We start from the raw sequence: 23,595 nt of genomic DNA on the forward strand, positions 1-23,595 counted from the left end.
GAGCTCTTTGAGATGTGTCTTGCAAATACACATAAATTACCTATCTTTTTGTATTTTCTATCAGTTTTGTGTATTAATTTCATCCCCACTTAATATGCTCTGCATTATAGAGCAAGATGCACAAATGTAGCTCTGAAAAGAGAGATTATTCACTGGGATGGTCTAAGAATTTTTCAGGAATTAGTATGACGTATGTTCCAGCCACTTCCCAAAGGCATAGGAGGCAGAATTGGAAGGAATCCAGGGAGATTGCCTTGCATACCTGTTTTGCCTAATATACATATATCTTTCTTGGCAGCACTGACTATTTGTTAAGTTTGCCTTTTGATAGGGCTGTTGTAATAGTAGCCTTGTTGCTAATCAAGACTGCTGACATTATTCAGTTGGTTGAGTCTTGCAGAATATATTTGTCATGTTGCAAAGAAGCATGTGTAACTGGAGGCATATCCTCCAAACTACAACAAAAGTTAGCAATCAATATTACAATGGTCTCAAAGGTGAAAACAAGTTTCTGTTCTATGGAATATATGTATTGCTATGTAATTTAAAAATAAATATACCAAAATTATGGTAAAATGAATTATGTACTGTAAAGATGATTTATATATACTGAAGTAATTCCATAGAGAAAAAGCAGAAATTCACTTTATTCACTTATTTGATGAAGCAGTAATTTTGAGATGTGATTAAAATATTAATTTTTTTTCACTAAGTGGCTTACCAGTTGTCTGTATCTTAGATATGATTTTGGCCATCTCAATTCTATACTTTGCAAGCATGTCATATCTCTTACTATTTAAATCTTAAACTTGCATTAATTTCTGGACAAGTAGACTTTCTGCCTATGCTTACCTTCAGAATAAATCACAGGGTATTCTGTGTGGGTGTCACTCCCTGGGGCTTTTTGACTAGAAGCTTTTGAGCCCTGGCACTGCTGTTAGTTTAGGGGAAGTACAGAGCCACACAAGTTGCTGGTTTGGGGCTGAACTGTGGTAGGTAAGAAGTCTGTGTTGCTTTTGTGACGTGACCTAGAGTAACTTATTGTGGTTTTGAAGAGAAATTGGATTTATACTTTAGCACTGCCAGACTCAGAACATAATGAGTCTTTTCTTTCCATTATTTGAACTGTTAAGAAGAGCATCTCTTTTTTTTCTTGGCTGTCAGCATTGGAGGTTAGCCACATGAGAGTGGAAGGGTGTGCTAAAGGAAGCAGAAGCTAAAATACTAAGGAAGTCTTACAGAAAGAATTCTTAAGGGTAAGCTTGATTGAAACAGAAAAGTGTTACAAATTTACTTGAAGATGCAATGGAAAAAAAGTTATACTTTTCTTTGGCCAGATCCAGTCATTAGTATTTCTGTCAGAGTAAGGTCTTTGTTTTGATTCTTAATAAATTTCTGTTGTGATAATTCTTAGGTACCTAACATTGAAGTAATGGCATCAACAAAAGACAGGAACGTTCTTGAGGGTATCTTCATGTGTGACTGGTTGTAATTGGTATGCTGTAGTAGCACCTATAATACTAAAAAAAAAGAAAATATTATCCCATTATCAACTGTTTGTTATAAGGAAATAATCAATAAATTCCTTTGTATGAAAACTGAGAGATGATACATATTCAAGAAAAAACAACTGAATCAAGAAACCAGCGTGTCTCTGTTTTCAGTAGTCTGATGCACCATAAGCACTTTATGTAAAAAATGCTCAAATAAAGAGGTCATAAGGTCTACTATTTCTAAAGCCCCATTGAATTAAGTCTGGGTGTGATGGGGTTAATTTTCTTCATAGCAACCCCTGTGGTGCTGTGTTTGGGATCATGACTCCAGCAAGTTTGCTAGCACAACTCTGGGTTGGCTATTGCTGAGCAGCACTTGCACAGCATCAGTCAAGGTTTTCTCTTTTCCCACTTTCTCTCCAGACTGTGGGTAGGCATGGGATTGGGAGGGGACACAGTCCAGGCAGCTGGCTCAGGTTGACAATAGGGCTATTTCATACCATGGAATATCTTGCTCAGCTATAAAGACAGGGGAGGAGGTTTTAGGGGAGTAGCCATTGCTTAGAGACTAGCTTGGCCATCGGTCTGCTTGTGGGAGATGGTGAGTGATTGCCTTTGCATCTCCTGTTTTACTTTTCCTTCCTCATTTCTTCACTTATTAAACTGTATCTTGATCCACATGATTCTTCCCTTGTGTCTTGGTTTGAAGGATGGTGTCTGCTAATAAAGGCAGAAGCTTTTCTTTGAAATGGAAAATGTAAACCCCCTTCCTCTAAATGATTATTATTATAATTTTGAAATTAAGGGGCTTTCGGGCAAAAATATGGGAATTAGGAATAACAGTTCTTTACTAGGAAAATTAAAATGGAAATACAGTATTACAAAGAACAATCTCAACCTTGATAGAGTCAGAATACAACCTGATACCCTGTCAGTCAGGGTGTTGGTAGCAGTCCCATTAAATGGAGGCTGCATCCTCCTGCAGTGGCAGATGTGGTTCAGCTGAAGCAATGCTCCTGTAGAAGGTGCAGTTTTCTTCTGGAGGTCTAGGGATGATGTGGAAAAGGTTCAGTTTTCCTCTGGAATCCAGTGGAAAGATGGTAACTTGCTGTTCAAAATCTCTGTTTTTTTATCTAGGTAGGAAAGGCTTGGCTCCTCCCCCTGGCTGGAGCATCTCCCGGTGGGATGATGTAATTTTATCAGTAATGTACTGGGACTTAATGGCCCAGCGACAGATGATATCTTCCTGGAGGGAGGATGGGTTGTGGAAAAGATAAAGATGATTGCCTCACCTGGTTTTAAAGATGGCCCATTAGCAGATAATGTGTGCCATGGAGATAAGGAGTCACTGCCCCACCCGGCTTCAGCAGATGGGGACAGAATACACATTTCTGGCTGCATCCTGTATTGCAACCTGACACACCTTGGGTCTTTTTGTTTTCTCCTCTCATCCTGCTGGGGGCTGGGGAAGGGAGGAGAGGCTGCATGGTCCTTAGCTGCTGCCCGGGGCACACTCCAGCATCTGTCAGGATGAGCTGCTCCAGTGAGCAATTCTGAAGTGCAAAATAAGATTCCAAACACATGTTTACTGATGTAGTTTTCTGACACGCACATTTATGGGGAAGTCTTCATGTGAATTCAATAGATCAAAAAAGAGAGAATTAATTTAATTGTTCTGAACTTCCTATCAAAACTGTTAGGTCTTCAATTGCAATATTGTTTCTTTTAATCTTTTTAATAGTGCTTCTTTTTTCTTGTTAACTGCTAGTATTATTTACATGGTCTTGACTGGACATTTACTGTATCCAGCTAGAATAATAAAAGTGCACTTGGAAAATATACATACAGCCATAGTATGTGGACATAGTGAGCAGAAAAAAGAGAAAAAAAATACTGGCCTGAAAACAAGCGGAGGGATGAAAAATAGATTCAAATGAATAATGGTGACTGATTGGATTCTGCACTCCTTCAGATTTCTTAGATAAAAATATAATCTACAACACTGAGGGCCCCATAATATTAACGTTATTGTTTCCTTATCGCCATTCATTGTTTACTACATGAAATAACAGGGTTCTGCAAAGTCATATCCTATACATGACAATTGTATACAGTATTGTAACAGTATACGGTACTAGCACTGCTGGGTACATGTTGTAATTTTGGTGTCATTGTTGTAGTAAAGTAATTTAAGAGCAAAATCTCCTAAAATAGCTCATTTATGCTTAGTGTTTGTGGAAAGCAGAGTGCTTTTACACTAGCTCTGTCAGGACACTACTTATTTTAATTCAGTCTATTCCAGAACACTTTTCAAGCACTTTTGAAACACATTTGCACCCAATACTTAACTGCACAGGCTAAATCATCATTCTTCAGTACAGTCACTTTGTTTTTGATAGATACCAGGCAGAAATAATTGGTATCTGATGTCTGTCAAAGGGGTTGAAAAACTCTGTGGTGTTGTTTTTGGTTTGGTTTGGTTTGGTTTGGTGGGGTGTTTTCTTGATTGTTTGGGGGTTTTTTGGTTGTTGTTGCTGTTTTTGTTTTTTTGTTGTGGTTTTTTGTTTGTTTTTTTTTTAATGTTAATAGGGTGAGTATCTAAGTAAGATTAAGTCATCAGGGCAAGGACCAAAACTCATTAAAGTCAATATATTCCCATTCATTTCAATAACTACACCAATGCTAGTGAAACAGTTCCTGTCAGGATGAACTTTTGGACATACTGATGAGTTTTTGGTGGGAGGAAGGACTGGGAGCAAAGTACCATGGAGGTAGATAGGTCAGACATTTCAGAGGTGGAAACTGATAGAAGGGGAGCAGCAGTGCTTGAAGGCATGTGCTACTATACACACAAAATGGCATGTATTTTATTTTGAGTGATGTCCAGTGCCTCAGTTTAATAGGGTGGATAACAAAGGCAGAAAGTTAGGATTTAAAATCAAAGTGCTGTGGGTTACAGGAAGAAACTAACCTTTACTAAGTCACAGTAGCAAAAAGTGAGTTTTCTGTGTCTCAGGACTGAAATAATTGCTTTACAGTGTATGAAACTGTAATGTGGGATTTACAAATGTGTTCTTGTTTGAATCAAATAAATAGAGCTAACAGACTTTTCAGCAGTTGCTCATCTAGATTTACTGTAAATATGAAATGTTTTAGGTATACTCAAAAAAAATACATGAGACTGAAAATATTTCGTGTTTTACAGATCCCTTGACTAAGTGATATGGACTGGTTATCTCTTGCTGTGAATAATGAACAAAGTAAATCCAGATTTGAAAATGTTTCCTTGAATGCCAGTAGGAAAAATCTGTAGCAAGCAAGAACAGAAATATTTGTGTGTGTGGATTTGATTTTTAAAACAATGACAATGAATGTGAAAACTGTCTCTTACCTTGGTTTGAGGGAATTCTGGTCTGCTTGTGATAACATGCAACATCATCCAAACAACATCTGTTACACTGTGAATTAAGCTAAAGAATCCCTCAAATAACCTTAATATGGAATTTTCCCTGCATCTTATGTATACCTAGAGAGAAAAAATACTTTTCATTGTTGGCTAAATGTTGACTTTTAATTAGCAGTGGCTTTTTAAAACTTTTTTTTTTTTTTTTCGAATTTTTATATTAGTCACTTTTGAATTTTCAACTGTATTTGTCTTTGATTATGTGTTTAATTATAAAAAACAGAGAACAAAATTATGTGAAGTTACTATGGTTCTATATGCTAGAGCCACATATGTGGGTAAAGAATAATGTTTTTTTTTGTGTGACAAAGCTATTCAAATTTTTATATGAAAATTTTGTGGAAGGTAACTAGATAAGAAAGCACCTCCCACCCCCCCAATATATTTTGTTACAGAAACTGCTATTATTTTGCACAATTGCACACAATATGACTAAAAATCTTTCTTAATGAGAAATTATAGTGTTCTAGGCCAGAAAATAAATGGCAAATCAACTTTATTGGAAGTTAATTCTAAGGAAATGAAAGGAGATGCTAAGACAAGTTATTTTTTGTGCCGTCTTGCTTTTAATTTTCAAATTTTTTTTTTCCTCATAGAGAGAAAAGATACTATAAAAAATAATATCTTGAAATTTCTTTTGACTTAGGAAAAACTGACCAAGAGACTCCTGTGGCAGGAGATAAAGACATAAACCAGCCTTCCAGTAATCAAAGTATACAAGCAGAGATACAAGAGCAGTCCATCTGGGGAAATGGCACTGATGGTGACCTCATCAGAAGTAAGTATTTCCAGAACAAATTGCTGCCATGGAGGCTTGCTTTCACAGTGTAACAGGATACTGCCTGTTGACTCTGCTAAATGTGTGTCAAATGCAATTGTCTTGCAACTGTAATGCACATCTACTGAATTTATTTCCCAGATTGACTCCTGTCAGCATGCATAAGCAACAAATATAAAGGAAGGTGTGATTCTAGTGGTGCAGTATGGTATAGACCTCTTTAGCATCTAAGCTTTTAAAGCCTTAGTGTTACATTCTTCTCTTGTCATCAATAGTACAATAGTTGGTACTGCATGTATGGAGCTGTGCTAGGTGTCACCTCCCTCAATTTCCCAGGTTACACATGTATATATAAGTGGCAGAGTAAACTATGTTGTGAGCAGTTGCTTCCAGGTGCACTGAGTCCTGGTCAGGACTCAGTTTTTTAGGAGTTTTTTAAGTGCTAAAGCAGTTATTTTCAAAACTAGAAGAATGCTGTAAGGTAAGGTTTTAGACCTATGCTGTGGAACTGTGGAGTTTTTAAATATTTTACAGGCCCACATTCCTAGTGTATGTCCTGAATGCTTTAAAACATAAAAAGATATGCAAGATTATTCCTATTTTCCTGTCTTGGAATGAAGATCATATGCTCTCTCTTAAGGCAAAAATGTTTCTGTCAACTGCCAGAGGTAATACTCTGTAATGCTGTAAAATTCTATGAATGCTTGAATGTTAGTTGCTCAAGGGAGGGGCAGCATGAGGAACTGTTCTCTAATTATTGGGTTTATTCAGAAAGAAGATGGACTAAATGCAGAATGGTGCTCCAGCTCTCTTGAGATTGTCTGATCACACGTTTCAGCATTAGTCTCCCTTTACAATAAACACTGTACTGTTGACAGTGGCTAAATTCATATTTCTGAACCTGCTGTTGTCAAAACTGGGGATTTTTGGCTGAAAAAAAATTTTTTTTAGGTAGTTTTTTTGTTTATTTTGTTATTTGTTTAGTTGTTTTTTAGTCTTATCTATGCATTCATCTTCTCCATAACTTTGTATTAGCATTTGAAATTCTTTTCAAATCTTAATTAATCCTTTTTTTTTTTCTAAATAATTAATCCCTGTAAGTACTTAGACCTCTAATGTATTGGACAATTACATAGATCCTTTACAGGAAACTTGAATTTAACATGTTAGATATTTATCTGATGATTTAAAATAATTCTTAAAGGGCTACAAACAGGGAGAATTGTTCTGCACAGCTTGAGAGTTTACTTAGTCCCAAAAGATTAATATTTTAAAACTAACTGTCTCTGGACAAGCAATTGTTTTGTGCTTATGTTGAGGATATAGAAATGTGTGTATGGCATCTTCTGCTTTTGGAATAGTCTCCTTCTCATTCCCTCTTCCTAGAAGTTTCCTTATTCCCAAACCCATGAGAAAGCAGATTTATTTCATGCAATTAGCAGCATGCCTAAACTCTGGAAAGGACCAAGCACTGCAGGGTGATTCTGTGCATCCTCTAATCTGTTCACCACCAAGACACACTGCAGTGGCTGCACTGGGGAGTGTGAGGAAATGGTAAATTTTTTTCAACATATAGTAGAAATTGCAGCAATAGTGGAAACTCCTGGTAAAGTGACTTGATGATTATATGTAGTTATAGCTCTGTGTTGGGAGGGTTAGTTGCTGCTGAATTAAAAAAAAAAAAAAAAAAGAAACAGGGAAAAGGGGAAAGATAGCATAAAATGTAGAGATAAAAGGTAATGTTCCAGTGTGCCTGGTCCTCATCCTGGAGTCACGAGTAGCTTTACCTCTTACTTTGTGAAAAGCAAGTTTAGGTGAAAGCTGTAAGTTTCTAAAATACTTAGTCTTAATGAGTGTGCAGTAGAGGCTTCATTATGAGTCATATTTGATTAGATACTATGATGCAAACCTCTCCTTGCTTCAGATAACCTTTAGTTTAAAGACTTCTAGACGGAAGAAACAAAAATTATGAAATCAAAGCAGTTTCTTTTGGTTTTTTTTGGGGGGAGAGGGGGCCTTATGAGTAGGGAAGTTTGTTCTCCCTTTAAAAATTGAGGAACAGTGCTTGACTTTTCACAAATGCTCAGTTATACATTTTGTGGTTTGCAGAAATTTTGCAACTCAATATATCTAGTAGCCAACTTTGAAAACTAGAACAAGTGCAGCAAGCATAAGCTTTCTTGTCACAAACATTACTTAGATATTTCATGCAAAAAAAAAAGTATTGTAGCTCAGAATGGTCTTAATTCAACCAGATCTACTACCCCACCAAACTAAAATTTACAGACTGTTGGATATTGAAAGAAGTTTGAGGTTAGAAATAAAGTGTTTGGATTATTACAGTATATTTTAAAACTTCCTAAAAATTGTTTTAGTGCATACTTCACAACTGTTCAGCACTATCCTAATGATTCAATTTCTTTTTTTCCCATACAGATTGTTTTCCATCCCCACAGCTGATACATACTCCATTTGTCTTAGCATTAGCTTTTACTTTATAAATGTTTCCAGCATTTAATTTCCAGTTTTCCTTGTTTGCAGCTGTTTTATCCTGCTGTTATATGGAATTAGATTAATCAGTCAGTTTTGCTGGCACACTAACAACGAAGTCCAGTGTTAGAGCCCTTGTAATGACTTCATTATGTATGATTTCTCATTTGCACTTGTGAACTCAGTTTACCAGGCAACATCAATAAACTAAAACACTGCCCCCGTTTTCCACAGTAAGATGTTTTATGTTCACCTTGCTTTGCCCTTTCAGTCCTTTTTTCAAGCTCCCTTTTTTAGCCTCCAGAGATTTCCTCCAGATTAGCCTTTTCCCCACCTCCTTTGGAGCATCCCTTCTCATTAACTAAAAGGTTCATAATACCCTGGGTAAATGGTTAATCTTACGGGAAGCCTCAACCAAGGAATTTATTGTTTTTGAAGGGATTTTGAGAATCAGAAAATTACTGTATACTGACATATAAACAATGAAGGGCTGTAAGAAGGGAAGGAGTTGTATTACCTTTCTGTATAATTGTTAATACACTTGCATAACCATTACTGGAAGACTGTTCAGTTGGAGAAGAGTCAGGGGAGAACCACAAATATCTCAGGAATGACTGGAGTAGTTGAAAACATGCCATATTGTGGAAAACCTCCTGGAATTCAATCTGTTTGGTGTTAACAAAGGGAATAAAAGAGGGGCTTTGCCTAGTCCCTAGGAAGCATGCCACAACAAACAGAAATTTGGTAAGACAGTTCTTCAACTATAGCAAGACAAAGAGAACCAAATAGAATATCAGGAAGTTCAGTTAGACTAGGAATAAGGTGTACATTTTTAACAGAGTATTTGAGAACAGGAAAAACTGCCAAATCCTTGGTGGCTTTATGTGTGTTAAATTAACATCACAAGGTGACAACAGCGATCCATATCCTTCAATTTTAGAACCTGAGTAAAGGAGAGAACCACCTTCTGCAGTGGTTCCTCCAGCTGGGAAGACATATATTTTTCAGTACAGTTATTTTTCAAGAAAATGTTGAGACCTGTTCCCTTCCCTTCTAAGAAACATACGTATTTTTTATTTTATTTCTTACTGTAGAGGTTCTGCTTTTCAAAAGAGCTGTAGAATAACTCCATCTGCTATCTTTTTTGGCAGCGCATTTTAAATATCTGCAAACACCTTCTGCTTATTTTCATTGTATGGTCTGGTGGCCCGTAATGGAGTGGTTGTGCTTCTGTTATCACTCACTGTTGGCAAGTGAGCAGGTGTGCATGTTAAACGTGCAGCAGGGTAACCTGTGGCTATAGGAATGAAGCCATAGCAGTTTTTGCTGCTCAGTGTTATCACAATGCTCTGCTTTGTTCTCTGGAAGAGGTATGGGATTTTTTTTTTTCTCTTGGAAAAAAAAAAAGCTATAAAGATGGATTTTAGAATATTTAGGCAGGATTTTTGTAGAGGGCACTAGGTTATCTTCAATGTGTGTTGCTATGCAAGGAAGGGAATGTTTAGGAGGGAATAAAATGCCAGTCTTGAACACTATTTGCTTGTGAGGATTTAATCTCCTTTCCAGTTCCTAAGCAGAACCTTAGCTATGTGATATTTAAGAAAACAAAAAACATCTACCATAGATTCAAATTGTCATGAATAATTGATTAATAATAATCCAATTCTGAAGATTAAATACCTAAAATATGCCCATGTTTTACAGATAGAAAGGTCATTGCTATCCATCATTTTCTAGCTTCAATTGTCTCTTTCTCCTCCATGGAACACCCTCCTGATAAAAGTGGTTCTTCAGAGAAAGAAATGCTTCTTTCAGCTCTGTGGGGATCAAACAATTTTACGTGGTCTTATGGCCACTATTTTATTTATTATATTCTTCTGGAATAAAAACCTAGATGTTTTTATCTTTTTGTTTTCTGTATTTTATGTTAGCATTTTCACTTTACATGATTATTTATCTAATTTTATGGTTTGGAGATTCCTTTCTTTGTCTGGCTAAGTGAGAGATTTCTGTAGTTTACGTTATGCTGTTTGTATTTGTGTTTGTTTTTTGTTTTTTTTTTTTCCAATAAGAAGTAAATAATCTGCTGTTAGAAGTCTTTGTTTTATTTGGTATTAATCCAGATATCTTTTCTTGGCTGTTCTATGATGCACAGTCATCTTACAATTACTGTGATTTCAGATGATCTTGTTTATTCTGTCTATAAAATAGTGCAAAGTGCTTGAGTTAACTTAAATGGTTCTTTTCAAAGCTAGAAAGTATGACAAATACAGTCTTCTTGCAGCATAACAGTGTGTGACTACAGAAATTGTGCAGAATAGATTAATGGAAATTATTCAAAATATATTACTGGGTTTGAAAGGTGTATTCTATTACTTAAAGTAGTGATTTATGCACAATGTTCCAAATAGACCCAGGTATAAAAATCTGTTAACCTATGAATGAACAAAACTTAATCAGTTCAATATTTATACAGCAGCACAGTATTTGATATTTGGAACCTTCTTTAAAAAAAGATTAATCTTTGACAAATCTGGCTAGTAGATGTAATAGAGGAGTACAGGTCCTCCCTGAGAACTGCTCTCCCAGAGATTTTCTAATCCTCTCCCCAGCAGAGAACTAGCCTGTGTTGGTTCTGTTTCTCCCCTGACCTGGCAGCTCCCTTACTACAGCTCCTCCAAAAGTCTTCGAAAAACTTCTCAGGCCTATTGAGGGGCCTGGTGAGTTGCACAATCAAAGCCTTTCCCTTTGATTTTCATTTTGCCTTCTGCTGGGTAGAGAGGGATTTTCACAGATAGCTGTACCACTGTAGTTTCAGTCTTCAGAGTCTGACTCTGTCTTTGGTGTTAGCCTGGAGAAAAGGAGGCTCAGGGGAGACTTATCACTCTCTGCAACTGCTGAAAGGAGGTTGTGGCCAGGTGGGGGTTGGTCTCTTCTCCCAGGACAAGAGAACACAGTCTCAAGCTGTGCCAGGGGAGGTTTAGGTTGGTCATCAGGAAGAATTTCTTCACAGAAAGGATGATCAGATGTTGGAATGGACTACCCAGGGATGTAATGAAGTTAGCATCCCTGGAGATATTTAAGGAAAGATTGGACATGGCACTTTCTACCATGCTGTAGTTGACATGGTGGTGTTCTGTCGTAAGTTGGACTCAATGATCTCAGAAATCTTTTCCAACCTAATTGATCATGTATGATTCTGTATTTACAGAAGTCACTGTGAAATGACCCGAGTGTTGCTGAAGTTAGTAGTCCCTTGTAAACCAAGCTGCTGCAAGGTGCATATGTTTTCTGTATATCCTCTTCCCTTCAACTCTAAATTGAATGCTGTAAGGAAATGCTGCTAATGATGGACTGAGATGAGGAATTTGTATACTCTGTTGTCACTCCACCTCAAGAAATAAGCTTCTTGCTGTTGTTGATACATTTACAGAACAGTAGTCAAACTTCTGTGAGAACTTTAAACTGTTCCAGATGGCCAAAAGATAGATGTATGTATTCTGCATATCACTAATAGCCAGAATTACTTGGAGCCTTTTAGTTCCTTTTATTTTACTTCTAACTCTCAAAATGTTATCTGAATTCATGGTCTGAGGCTGAGAAAGTTTGGATGGCAGTAATCATCAGTACCAGACAAAGGTGAAATTCAAGTAACATGAAGATTACTGTGCTTGCTGTGTTTGGGCTGATAAGTAAATTGTATCTTAATTTCAGAGTATTTTCCTGTCTTGTATTGGTACTGTCTCAGAATTAATCATGGTATTATGCATATATGGGAAAGAATAGTTATATTCTTTTTCAGATTAGTTCCTCATATAGGGAAAAAAGTAGAACATGCTTGTAGTGGTTCCCTAAAAAGAAAGAATAATAAAACTCTTGTCTGCATTCTATGTGAAATATTATACTACCAAAGCAATGAGTCAGTGTGGTTTTAGTCTTCTGTTTTCAGTACTAACAGTATTTAGTTAGCCATATTTAGCAAAGAAAACACTAAATTACAAAGTGTAAGAAGGTGTCATTATCTAAGACATACTTCTAACAACCTGTCTGCTGGCAAAAATGTCATGAACTTAAAACATGGCAAAATATCTTTTTTTTTCATTTTAGATTTAATTTTGTATTTGCTCACATGGACCTGAAAAGCATGGGGTAGGTTTATACAGCTCAAAGGTGGTACTGTATTTTGTGTTTACATCAAAATAATTAAATTAATTTTTCAAAATTTAAGAATCAAAATAATTTAAAATATTTTTGAATTTCATATGTACTGATAAAAAAGTGAAAGAGGAGGAGGGACTCATGGTCACAGGATAAGCCTTAGCTAAGCAGTCATAGTTAAACATTTTTCTTCTTTATACAGCTACATAGAGGAAAGAGAGTTGTGAATACTGCTTACTTCTTATGCATTCTGACAATATGATATCTATAGAGCAAAGGTACCTGTGGGTTCCTTTCCCTGAAGGTATTTTTATAAAACACAAGGAAAAACAGGAGCCTATGACCTATTGGTGTCTCATTGTGGTGTGGTTTTCTGTTTTCCCCTAAAAAATTCTTTATAATCCAAACCCGGAGGAGTCTTTTGAAAAACATTAAAATGTCAAACAGCTGTGGTCACTCAGGCTATTTTAATACCAATATTTAAAAATCATTTTCCTGACAAAGTAGGCCTCCAGATATATTGAGGCTTGATTTAAGAGAATGATTAATTATTTGCTACTTGGGCCTTAACTCTTTTTGAATGAACTGTAGCATTCTGGTATGTGAGAAACAGTTTTATGTGGAGACTGCTCTTGAAGTTTGTGATTATGAAATGCAAACTCATACATCCTAATACAAGTACTTTTCCAATTCTGAGTTTGTCTGGACCCATGAATTTTAGAGGCTTAAATTTAACTTCTAAACTTTCTTCCCTCAAATTCTATGCAGTATCTCAATTATCATGTTTTCTCTTTGAACTATAAATATTATGACACTTGTTTGGAGAAAATTTAGCAGTGCTAATGTTAATTACAGCAGAATTTTAGCTAAGAGACTACTTCCTGTTCCAAAAGTTCCTCAAGTTTAAGTGAGTTTTATTGATTTATAACTCAGACTTAAGGTTGTATAATGTTTGCAAAAAATGTTAAGAAGTTTGTTTTTGGGACAAGTCAGACTGTTAGGCAAACCTATAAAAAAATGGCCTATGAGTCAGATTTGACCATCAGGGCAAGTGTTTTGCTAGTGAGAGACAACATAAACTATTTGCCCATTCTTTGGCAGATCATGGGCAAAATCTGTCTTCAAATACATCTTTGAAAACACAGCCTCAGCCAGTTAGAAGGTATCTACCTTTCCCAATCTACTTTCTTCAATAGGACAGGTGCATATTTTGACTGTATTCCATAAGTTGCAAGCTGAAATAAAATTCACATTTTGACAAAAAAGCAATGAAAGATTATGATACTCACCAGAACTGGCTATAAGAACAGTGTCAAGCCAGAATGGAACATCTTTTAGGTACAATTCAGAAATATAGGAGATCAGTGAACAATGCTCTTTTTGCTTGAATTTCAAAATGAAAGAAACTAAGTTTTAGTGGGAAGATTTGGGATTAACCTGCCTGGAGAAACTTGTCTCAGTTTTTCACAGAGCTGATGCAGAAAAATATTTGGGTGGTGAGATGTGATACAGAGCTAACAGTGGATAGTGTACATGTAGTTTTCTTATAGATGATTTTATCAAATTATACCATCTCATTTAGTATTTCACAGCTCACTTTGTAATTGTGACTCTGTGAAGTATTTCCCAACTCAATATATATTTTCTTTTTTACTGTGTGATGATGTTTTAGTGATGAGTCGCTATCATATTTATGGTGTAAAATCAGTATTGGTAAATATTTTTATACAGTAATAGATCATTCAGTGGGACTGTATGCTAATCATAAAAGTGTACATTAAGGCAGCTGAAGTAGCTGCAAAGATCCTCTTGCTTCTTGAGAGTCTTCTGTAGAGCCCTTCTGTAAACTGTTCTGTGCTGGATCAAATCCTGGAAACTCGCAAGTGGTGTGAGTTTTGTATTTACAGCAAACAAGACAGTGTTTAACTTTGGAAATATGGAAGGGAGAAAAACAACTCACAACACTTTTTAAAGGAGAAATTCTGGTAAAAGTGATCTGTTTTTTATCCATTCCACTTCTTGTTCCACTCCTTTGACTGTTACTTGTTATACTGCTCTGTCCACTTTTTTCTGATTCCCTTTTGTACCATAGTGCTATGCCTGAGGAATCTAATTTTCTTACAATTTAGTTGACAGGGTCAGTTTTAAGTAAATCACTATTTGGTCTTGACTGTTTGTGTTATTACAGAACATCTGCTACTTTAGCATTTTCAGAAGAAGTGAGATCCCATTTGCTGTGCTATGCTCCCTCCTTGAAGAAGAGAAAATAACCTGGAAAAAGCTTTTGTTCATTATCAAATCAGGATCCACACCAGGGATTCTGCACTGATAGCTGGAATAGGGCAAGAAGATCAGCTCTTTATTAATATTTTGCTGATTTTTTTTTAACCGAGTCCTTATGGAAAAGGAGAGAACACTTGTTTGATAGCACAGGAAAGGTTTTGATAGAATAATACACTTTACTTACAAAATTTAGAGATAGAAATGCATTTCATGATGGCTATAATGGAATGGCACAACAAAGTATTGATTAAAAAAAACCAAACTCTTTAGAATTTAGGATAATTGTGGAAGAAAATGAAGGTTGTGTATCAGTGATATGGGAGAGTCAGAGCTGGAAGGATGCTGAAGGTTTCTTCCCATTTTTAAATAAATTTTTCTCTATCCTCTTTCCCATATTTGCCTTATAAAGTAAAAGGATAAAGAAAGGACTGACCTGTCCCTATAATGATTCTGATGCCAAGTCATTTTTCTCTTTTCTGGTTTCATAATTTTCTCTAGTGCTCCTTTTTCCCATTTTTCTTGTTTGCCTGTTTGCTAACTTGAACAGTCCTTTGTTTCCCTGCTCCTTCTCAACTACAATGACAAACCTCTAAGTAATGACAGTAAGGTTGTGCTTAGAGGCTGACTGGAACTATTTTAAAATGCTTCAGTACAAAAACCTGTTTCAACATCTATGTGTTAACATCAGCATTTAAGCTGGTTTTTAAGTAGCAATGCACCTTCTTGGTATCATGAGTGACCTGACTATGGGAGAACTAACTGAATTAAACATTGTAAAGATACTGTGCAATTCAGGCAAAACCCCCAGCTGTTAAATTTTACAACATACTGTGAAACTCAGCTTCTAGAGCCACGTGATTATGTGAGATTTAAATTTTCATTTAAAAAAAAATTAACCTGGTCTTAGTTTTTAGCTGCTGACAAAAGCAGAAAGTTAAAGACTGAAAATTGGGAAAGCGAGTAAAAAGGATGTATTTAAAAATAAAATATTTTTGATTTTTGAGTAGTTTGGCTTCTCTGTGCTGTGCTGTACAGAAACAGGGAACTTTGGATAAATTATCATAATGCTAATTAAATAAAAGGTAGTAGAGAAATATTCCATCATGAGTAAAAAAATAGTAGCTGAATTATAATACTTTCACTTAAAATGCTATTTCTTTTCTTGAAATCCTTCAGCTTATTGTAAAAACTTGTAACAAAATGTTTTTAAAATGTATAAATGGACCTTTTTCAGTATTGTGAGTGATACACAGCACAGATTTCACTGCTATATCTGCACTCCATTAAAAAAGTGGTAATTGTGATTAGGGTGCAGAAGGATTTTATTTTTTTTTCTGTGAATAAAGAGAAGTATGTCTTCTAAATGAGACAAAACAAAATGTTTAAAAAACCCCAACTGTGTTGCAAGAATCACTTATTCCAAGCATGGAACTAATTCAAATTTAAATGCTACTTAAAAATATTTTTAAACAAAAGATGAATCAAATAAATTTCTGTGGGTCAAATTGCATAGTTTTGTAAGTTGAAAGAACTGTTTTTAATAGAGAAAGAAAATAATTCCATAGGTAATGTGGAATGCTTTTAAACGTGCTGGAATGAGAATAATCCCTGTCTGCATGTTAGAGATTAAAAACTAGCATTTTACTGTTAATATTGTTTGGGTGTAACAGTTTCATAGGGAATTATGTCTTGTTTCATGAACAGATTGGAGAATCAGAATTTTAGCTCAGTTGTGGAATGAAAGAAAAAGATTTACAGGTAATTTCATCCCATTGAAACAATTTATCTATTTCTTTAGCTAATCTGGTGCTTTCCCATTGAGTTATTCTCAAATTGAGAATTCTCAAATTCAGTTTCCCACTGAATTTTTGTGCTTGTTGCTGTTGGTCACTGATGTGACACTGTATTTTTCTAACAGGACAGATTTGTAACTGTGTGGCTCAGATATCAGAGCTTTCTTGTGTATTGTTTGAGCAGCTTATGTTTTGCTTCCTTTCAGGAAACCAAGTGCATCGTTTTTACAGGAAGTTTGGTGTTCACTGGGCACGGTCAGCAGGCTGACTTTTGCTCTTCTCTAAGGGATGGACCTGTGAGCCACTGGCAAAAGCTCATGTAGCTTTTATTTTTATTACTATATTGAATTCCTGTAATCGAAGTCATTATGAAAACTTGGCCAGGAAGTGTGGGTTTTTCCAGCCAAGTCAGAAAGAGGTCTTGCTAGATCATATTGTTAGAATGAGATAAATAAGCAGTTAAATAAAAAAATGTTTACCTTTTTTTCCTTAGTATTGGTGACAGTGATTGCATGCCGAGTGCATTCAGTTTTGAATTTAACACACAAAGCTTAAAAGTTGAAACTCAGTTGAAAAAGGTTTATATTCAGAAAGACTCCATTGCCTTTTCCCTTAGCACATAAAACAGCTGTTGTTGAGTCAAACTGCTTGTGGGGTTGAGTGGGGGAGGGAAAAGACTGAGCTCTGATACAGAGGTTCAGCCTTTTAGTCCATGGTTGCTTGTGGCTTTGAATCTAGGGAAGAAAAAAAGAGAATTTATGTTTTTCAAGGGCTCTGATAAGAGGATTTTTCAAAGTATAGTCTCAAGAATCTTACTTGTACAGCTTGCAGAAAAATATTTTGGGTTAGATGGTGCCTTATCACCTCAAGGTACACCAAGGAGTTAGTTCAAAACTGGGAGAAGAGGTCTCATTTCTGGGTCATCCTGGTACCAAGCTGGTGCATTAGTGGCATACAGCAGCCATGAGGCAGCACTGGTGGTGGTAGCTCTGCCTGGGCTTTCTGTGTGCAATTCAAAATCCTTTGGTGACCTGGGGTCCCTGGAGTGCTTTGGGGTGGGGAAGCCCCACTCATCCAGCCCATGGGTGTAGGAGCCAGGTGGATTGGTGAGGGATATCCTGGACCTATCTGCTAGACCCTGCTTGCCACGAGGGAATTCTTGCAGCTGAAGAGCATCCATAAATGAGACTAAATCGTCTCAGGGTGTTGTCTGTGCAGGTAGATGCTGCTTCTCTTTCTCCTCACACTGGCTTTTTTCAGGATTAGGTGGACCTTTGCTGCTCTCTCTACCATGTTTCCACATCTTTTTTCTCCTACTGGCAATTGCTGTCTTAACTATGAAGTCTGCAATTATGAAGAGATGGGTCATGAAGAGTTTCTGTTGTAGACCCCAAGTTCTCATCCTGCTTTCTGAACACAGAATTTCCATTTTCCATTATGCTGCTATTGCTGAATGTGGCTGATTTTTGGCCTGGGCTCCAGGATCTTCTCTGACCTTGAGCAGAAGGGGAGCTATTGCTTCAGCACCTCATCACTGTATACAGTATGAAGAGTTTATCTTTGTCATATTTCACTGCTTATCAACCAATGATTTATCATTTAATTATTTTTTTTACTTGTAAAATCTGTAGCAAATACTTCAGATGTATTGGGATTTTAATTGTGATTTTTTTTGTTTTTTGTTTCTTCTTCCATACTCTTTTCTGCCCTCACAGAAGTGAAGTAGCTTAGCTCACTATGTATTTTTTCTCTGTCTCCTTCCCCTCCAGTGCTGCCTTATTCTGGGTGGTTCCAATCTGCTCTTTTTTCTTCTGATGTTTTTGCCCTGCTATTGTTTTAATAGTGTAAAACCCCAAGTTTTGGCCTGTTATTTGTAGTTACTGTCAATTTGCTTCCCTGTTATATTTTTCTTGCAGCTGTGCTTCTTTTCTTTATTTCTTTCTTTCTTTCTTTCATTTTTTGGTTTTCTGGTACTTTGTATCAGCCAATGCCCAACTTAGCATCAGCTGTAGGTTGCAAGAAAGAATAGCAGAGAGAAAATAAGTGCAGCAATGGAATAAAAAACTCAGTTGTCAATTTATATATTACTGTATTTGTACTCATGTTCTGTGTGTTCCTGCCACCTTTTTATGTGATCCTTTCTTTATTGCTGTTGCTATGTTTTCACTCCTATTTTTGATTTTTGCAATTACTTGGTGTTGTTAACAGTAGCATTGGATATTAAAATTATAAAGATTACAAAAGGTAGTGCACTGAGAGCAGGTGATCACACTTGAGGTGTAACACTTTCTAGAATCTTCTGAAATTCTGTCATTTACACGAGTTGAGGACTAGAAATCAAGGGAGCAGTGAACATTAAGGGAATTGCTCATTCCAAGCATTTCCTTTCAAGTTCTTTTAAAAACAAAGTACAGACAGTTTATATGCATTTTTTTTGTATGAGTTTAGCTGACCACTGTAATCTTGACATCTGGACACTCAGTATATATGGTCAGTGGAAAATAAATCTGACCTCAGAATATCTTCTCACTCAGAGGTGAATGCAGAATGGGCTTGGCTGACTAGCTGTTGTCTCACCATCCCACATTCCTTCCTGTGGTGAAACAGAGTCTAGTTTGCCAGTGGCTGCTGGGGTTTTGAGGAAGGGAGCAGGAGGTGCTGGAGGCAAGAGGACCTGTTTGTTCACTTGCTTAGGTTACGGCTGTTAATGACATTGAGGTTATCTCTCCTGTCTGGTGCATCCTGCTGTGCCGCTTATGAGGCAATACCCAGCAAGAGATATCCTGTTGTTTGTAGCTTCTCTTTGATGTTCTTTACTGTATTTGGGAACAAGTAACACAGTGGTGAGAGGCTTCAAAACTGTTTCTAATATTTGAGACTTAATGTGTCAAATTCCATGGGACGCCAGTGTGTCTTTATGCGGTGATACTACTATATGTTGTAGCAGGTGGGAATAGCATAACTGCTGTAATGTCATGCCAGCAGCTCACATTGCATTTAGTGGTTCATAAACTTCCTTTTAAAATTGGAGAAGCAAAGCATTCTGATCCTCAGTGACATGGATTGTATTGCACTCCTTGTGCCCTTTATAATTTCAGGGCCTGTCTTCACATTTAGGAAATTGCTGATTATTTGTGTTGAAGAAATAGGTTTCGTTACTTTGAGAATTAGCAAAAAGCTAGTTCTCTGATTCTTAGTGCATTGGTTATTCACTTCTCAGATCCAGTGTTTAACAAGCCACTGTGCATTATCAAGGAAGATGTAACAACAACCAAAAACAAAACAAAAAAACAAAAAAACAAAAAAAAAAAACCCAAGCAGATGAAAATGCCTCTAATAAATTACCTCTGTAGATAAAGCAGGACAAAATAACTAACCATCTCATCTTAAATAAGAAAAAGTCTTAAAAAATTAAAATTAAAAAAAAGCAAAATTAAGAAATAAACAAACCAAAATCCAACCCACAAACTTGCAGCAACAACAAACAACCGAACAAACTAGCTGCAGTAGTAACTAATGAGTCTATTAAGCTCCATAAATATGCCCTAGGAGTGTTGGAATGGAGACCACGAGTAAACCTGCCATTCCACGTGTCTGTGCAACTGTTACCACTGGAGTACATAGCTGCAATGCTATGAAACAAGAGCAAATACAGTACAATTCTTTTCCAGTCCTAGCAGAACGTGTGAGAAGAAAAATGGATACAGAAAGGTTGGAAGTAGAAGGTTTGCAGTAAAATTTCCCACTTTTGAATGGAACATTATGTAGGGATTTATTCCCCAGGTGTATGAGCATGTTACCTATAATGCCCTGGTTAGTGTTTGGCTCCTGGTAATTTGTGGTGAGTTCCTGTTGTTTATTCTCAAGAATTGACAAACTATACTACAGTAAGAACTATATTCAACTTTATGTAGGTGTAATTTAGCAATCACTGTGTTATGTGAATTATCTTTATTTCTAATTATATTGTGATCTACCAAGAATTCCCAGATCATCTGCAAAGTTTATCATAGATGACAATATTTGCATATTTGCAGTCTCAGAAAAAACATGGCTAATGATGGCAAGATGGGTTTTAGATAAAGAAAAATAAATTTCTGAGAATCTAATGGTAATTAGAAGCCAACGGGTATTTTGATTCTGAGATAATTGTTACAAGATAGGTAACTTAAAATGTTAGGGCATTTACTTAGTTTGCCAAAGATTTAAAATTTGCTGTTGCAGTCATTAAAGAAAATTGGTGGGCATTTGTTCTTTTTGCAAAATCACATCAGGAAGGATGTAGGATTTGTAAACAGAGAAATTCACTCCATATTTTCAGTTGGAATGCTTATCAACTTTGTAAACCCTGGTTACCAGCCCTTTTCTTGCTTCCCTGTGGTAACTGCATCTCTCTGGGTATGTCAAAGACATCTTTATACAATTCCTGCAAGCCTTCAAACAGTGTGTAAAGTCCTGCAGCGCTTCCGAGGGAAGGCACTGCAGGTGTCTGTGCACAGATATAAGAGCACTTTTGGCACTGTCTTGTGCCCTTGTGTTGCTTCTCAGCCCGTAAACACACATGCACACGTTTGCCATTCTTTCCCACCCTCCACCAAGTGAAAGCTGACAAGATAAAATGTATTTTCCCTTTGTCCCCTGCTAGCCTTGTTTCTGTTATACCAGGTGTTCCCTGGATGTGCTCTCAGACGTATTCTAACAAAGTGTTCTCAGTGTGGGTCCTGCAAAACCTGTACCAGCAATTTTACTGCAGTATTTTCATTACAAAGGACACCCTGTTTTATAATAATATATTGTATTCATTTTGAAGATGTCCTCATGTCTTACAAGAAGGAATTCTAAAAAGTGGTTGATGCTGTTAGTTGATACTTTGTTTTCTTTGTAAAGTCAGCATGGTATAAAATATTCAGTGTAAAAAAATGATTTTAAAAGATAGATAGTGCCTTGATGGTACCTTGTTATTTAGTTAATGTATGCTTTCTGTGATATGGTAGCTGCAGTATATGCTATTTATGTCCCAGAAAATATTCAAAAATAATTGCTGACAAAAGCCACTTCACAGGTTGACTCAGAGGTACATCTTGTAATCTGAATGCTAATATTCTGGATAGCTAGACAGAGAAAACTATTGATGCAGTTTGAAGATCATATTAGAGACTAGTCAGGATTTAGTTAGAAAGTGGGGATGGAGAAGAATTGAGATACTTGAGTTCTCCAAGTTTCATTAAAATGTTATGCTTATTGAGTGCATAACACATACAATATACAATATTTTTTGAAAAGTTAAGATTTTTTGTTAGTCAGTGGGAAATGTCTTTTATATCTAAAGAATTTATGTTTTCTCCAGAAATAATTTAGAATCACCTTAATTTTACTCTGGAATTTGGGCAGCTCCTGGTCTTACTGTGCAAATCTTAACTGTCATCTGCTTTATTTTCCCCCTTAAGCTTAAATCAGTGCTAGGATGAAGCCCTGATAAAAATCAGAGGCCTGATTCTTACCTCTCTATATTCTTACCTCTCTTGCATGTGGTCTGTTCCATGTGGTCCATGCAGCGGGAGTAGGCACAGTGTCCACTGAGATCAAACAGTTCTTCCAGCTCAAATTACTGTGTTGATCTTGACTTTCAGTGTTAGTGGACACAATCAGGATCTCTGTATTTCCAGAAAAGTTCATCTTACTGTAGTTGCAACTGTTTTGGGAAGAGAAGTTTTAATAATATCGTCAAGTGAAACAATATGTTGTATTTTCTCAGTATTTGAAAATACCATTACAGTTTTTACAAACAGGAGTTGTGCATTTTATTCTTCCCACATCCAAAAATACAGTTATTGTGGCCTGATTTGTCATCATAAACTATTGTGTCATACATAAAGAAAAAAACTGTTCTTACATCTCTGGGTGTGTCGTCAGATAACTCTGAGTGTAAACTGGAAAGTATTTTTCCCATCACTTTCATTGGCCAGACTAGCAAACTCCATGGGTGTCAGTATCAGCTGCCTTGGAATTGCTTTTGATGTGATTAGGCTGCTAATTAACTGTCTCAATTCTTCTCTCCCTCCTGATATTTTCTTTTATTCACTTTGACTCAGAGGAGTCTGCATTAAGTGTATGTTTGTTTTTGTGTTTTGTCTAAAATCCCTAATGGTAGCTTAGACCATCCTCTTTTGGCTGAGAGTTTCCCTCTGTTGACATACATTTTTCTGTTAAGTGCATGCATCAGTATTTTTCTTTTTAGAACAGCTGGGACTCTGCAAAGTGTAAAGACAGTGTGTGGTCAGAGTGCATATATATATGTGTATATTCATTTAAAATGTGCTAAGGGTTTTACAGTCTGAAAGAGAACGTGCATAGTTACTTCAAAACCATCAAAAACTATAATAAATGTTTTCTATTTTAATTCACCAGATAGTAATGTTACAATTAAATTATTGTGTAAAGTCAGTTAAATAACAGCAGAAGTTACTGTATTAAGGCCCACTTTGCAAGGAAACCAATGATGAGGAAGTGTGAAACACACTAATAGATTATATGCTATAGCAATATATTGCCTTTTTATTGCTTTTCCACAGGCAGCAGGTTCATGTGCAGTTATTACTACCTATATTATCTGCTAGTTTTCTATCAAAAAAGATTCAGTCTATTGAATCATTAATCTAATATTTATCATTCTTATTGAAAATCCACTAGTGTTAGCACTGTATAAAATATTGACTTAAATCTACTGGTTTTGCTAAAGATTAAAAACATATTAACCTGAAAAGCATGGTATTTCTTAGGACATTTTCAAACTACTCATTGTAGATATTTGAAATGACAATTTTTCTATGTTGTCTGAGGAATGATTTTTTTTCTTAAATCTTTGACATATAGTAAGTGACCAGTACCATGCTGATTTGGCGATGCTGAATGTTCCTCCAATACACATTTGAAATTTTGATGTGTATTGCATTAGTTAGTGAATATCAAGAATAACATTTTTGCTCATACATAGAGTGTAAAATGGGATCTTTTGTAGCAGCACACGGCCTGTTTAGAATGATATAACAGGCGCTGAATGTTCACATATCAAACAAAATGCCATCTTTCTGTAGAAAAGAGGTGTCAAAAAGTTTCTTTGTACCTTTAACGCATGTG

The 23,595-nt window shown here is 36.2% G+C and overlaps 1 protein-coding gene across 3 annotated transcripts in view; it reads left to right on the forward strand.

The window, feature by feature from the left end:
- Positions 1–23,595, forward strand: part of MDFIC (MyoD family inhibitor domain containing) — a 60,116-nt gene that overhangs the window by 8,984 nt on the left and 27,537 nt on the right. For all 3 annotated transcript variants that reach the window (XM_056515901.1, XM_056515913.1, XM_056515907.1), the window contains exon 3: positions 5,603–5,734. In XM_056515901.1, the coding sequence (XP_056371876.1) occupies positions 5,603–5,734 (132 nt within the window). The remainder of the gene's footprint in view (positions 1–5,602; positions 5,735–23,595) is intronic.

The sequence above is a fragment of the Oenanthe melanoleuca genome, chromosome 1A (assembly GCF_029582105.1).
Source record: "Oenanthe melanoleuca isolate GR-GAL-2019-014 chromosome 1A, OMel1.0, whole genome shotgun sequence".
Classification (NCBI taxonomy): domain Eukaryota; kingdom Metazoa; phylum Chordata; class Aves; order Passeriformes; family Muscicapidae; genus Oenanthe; species Oenanthe melanoleuca.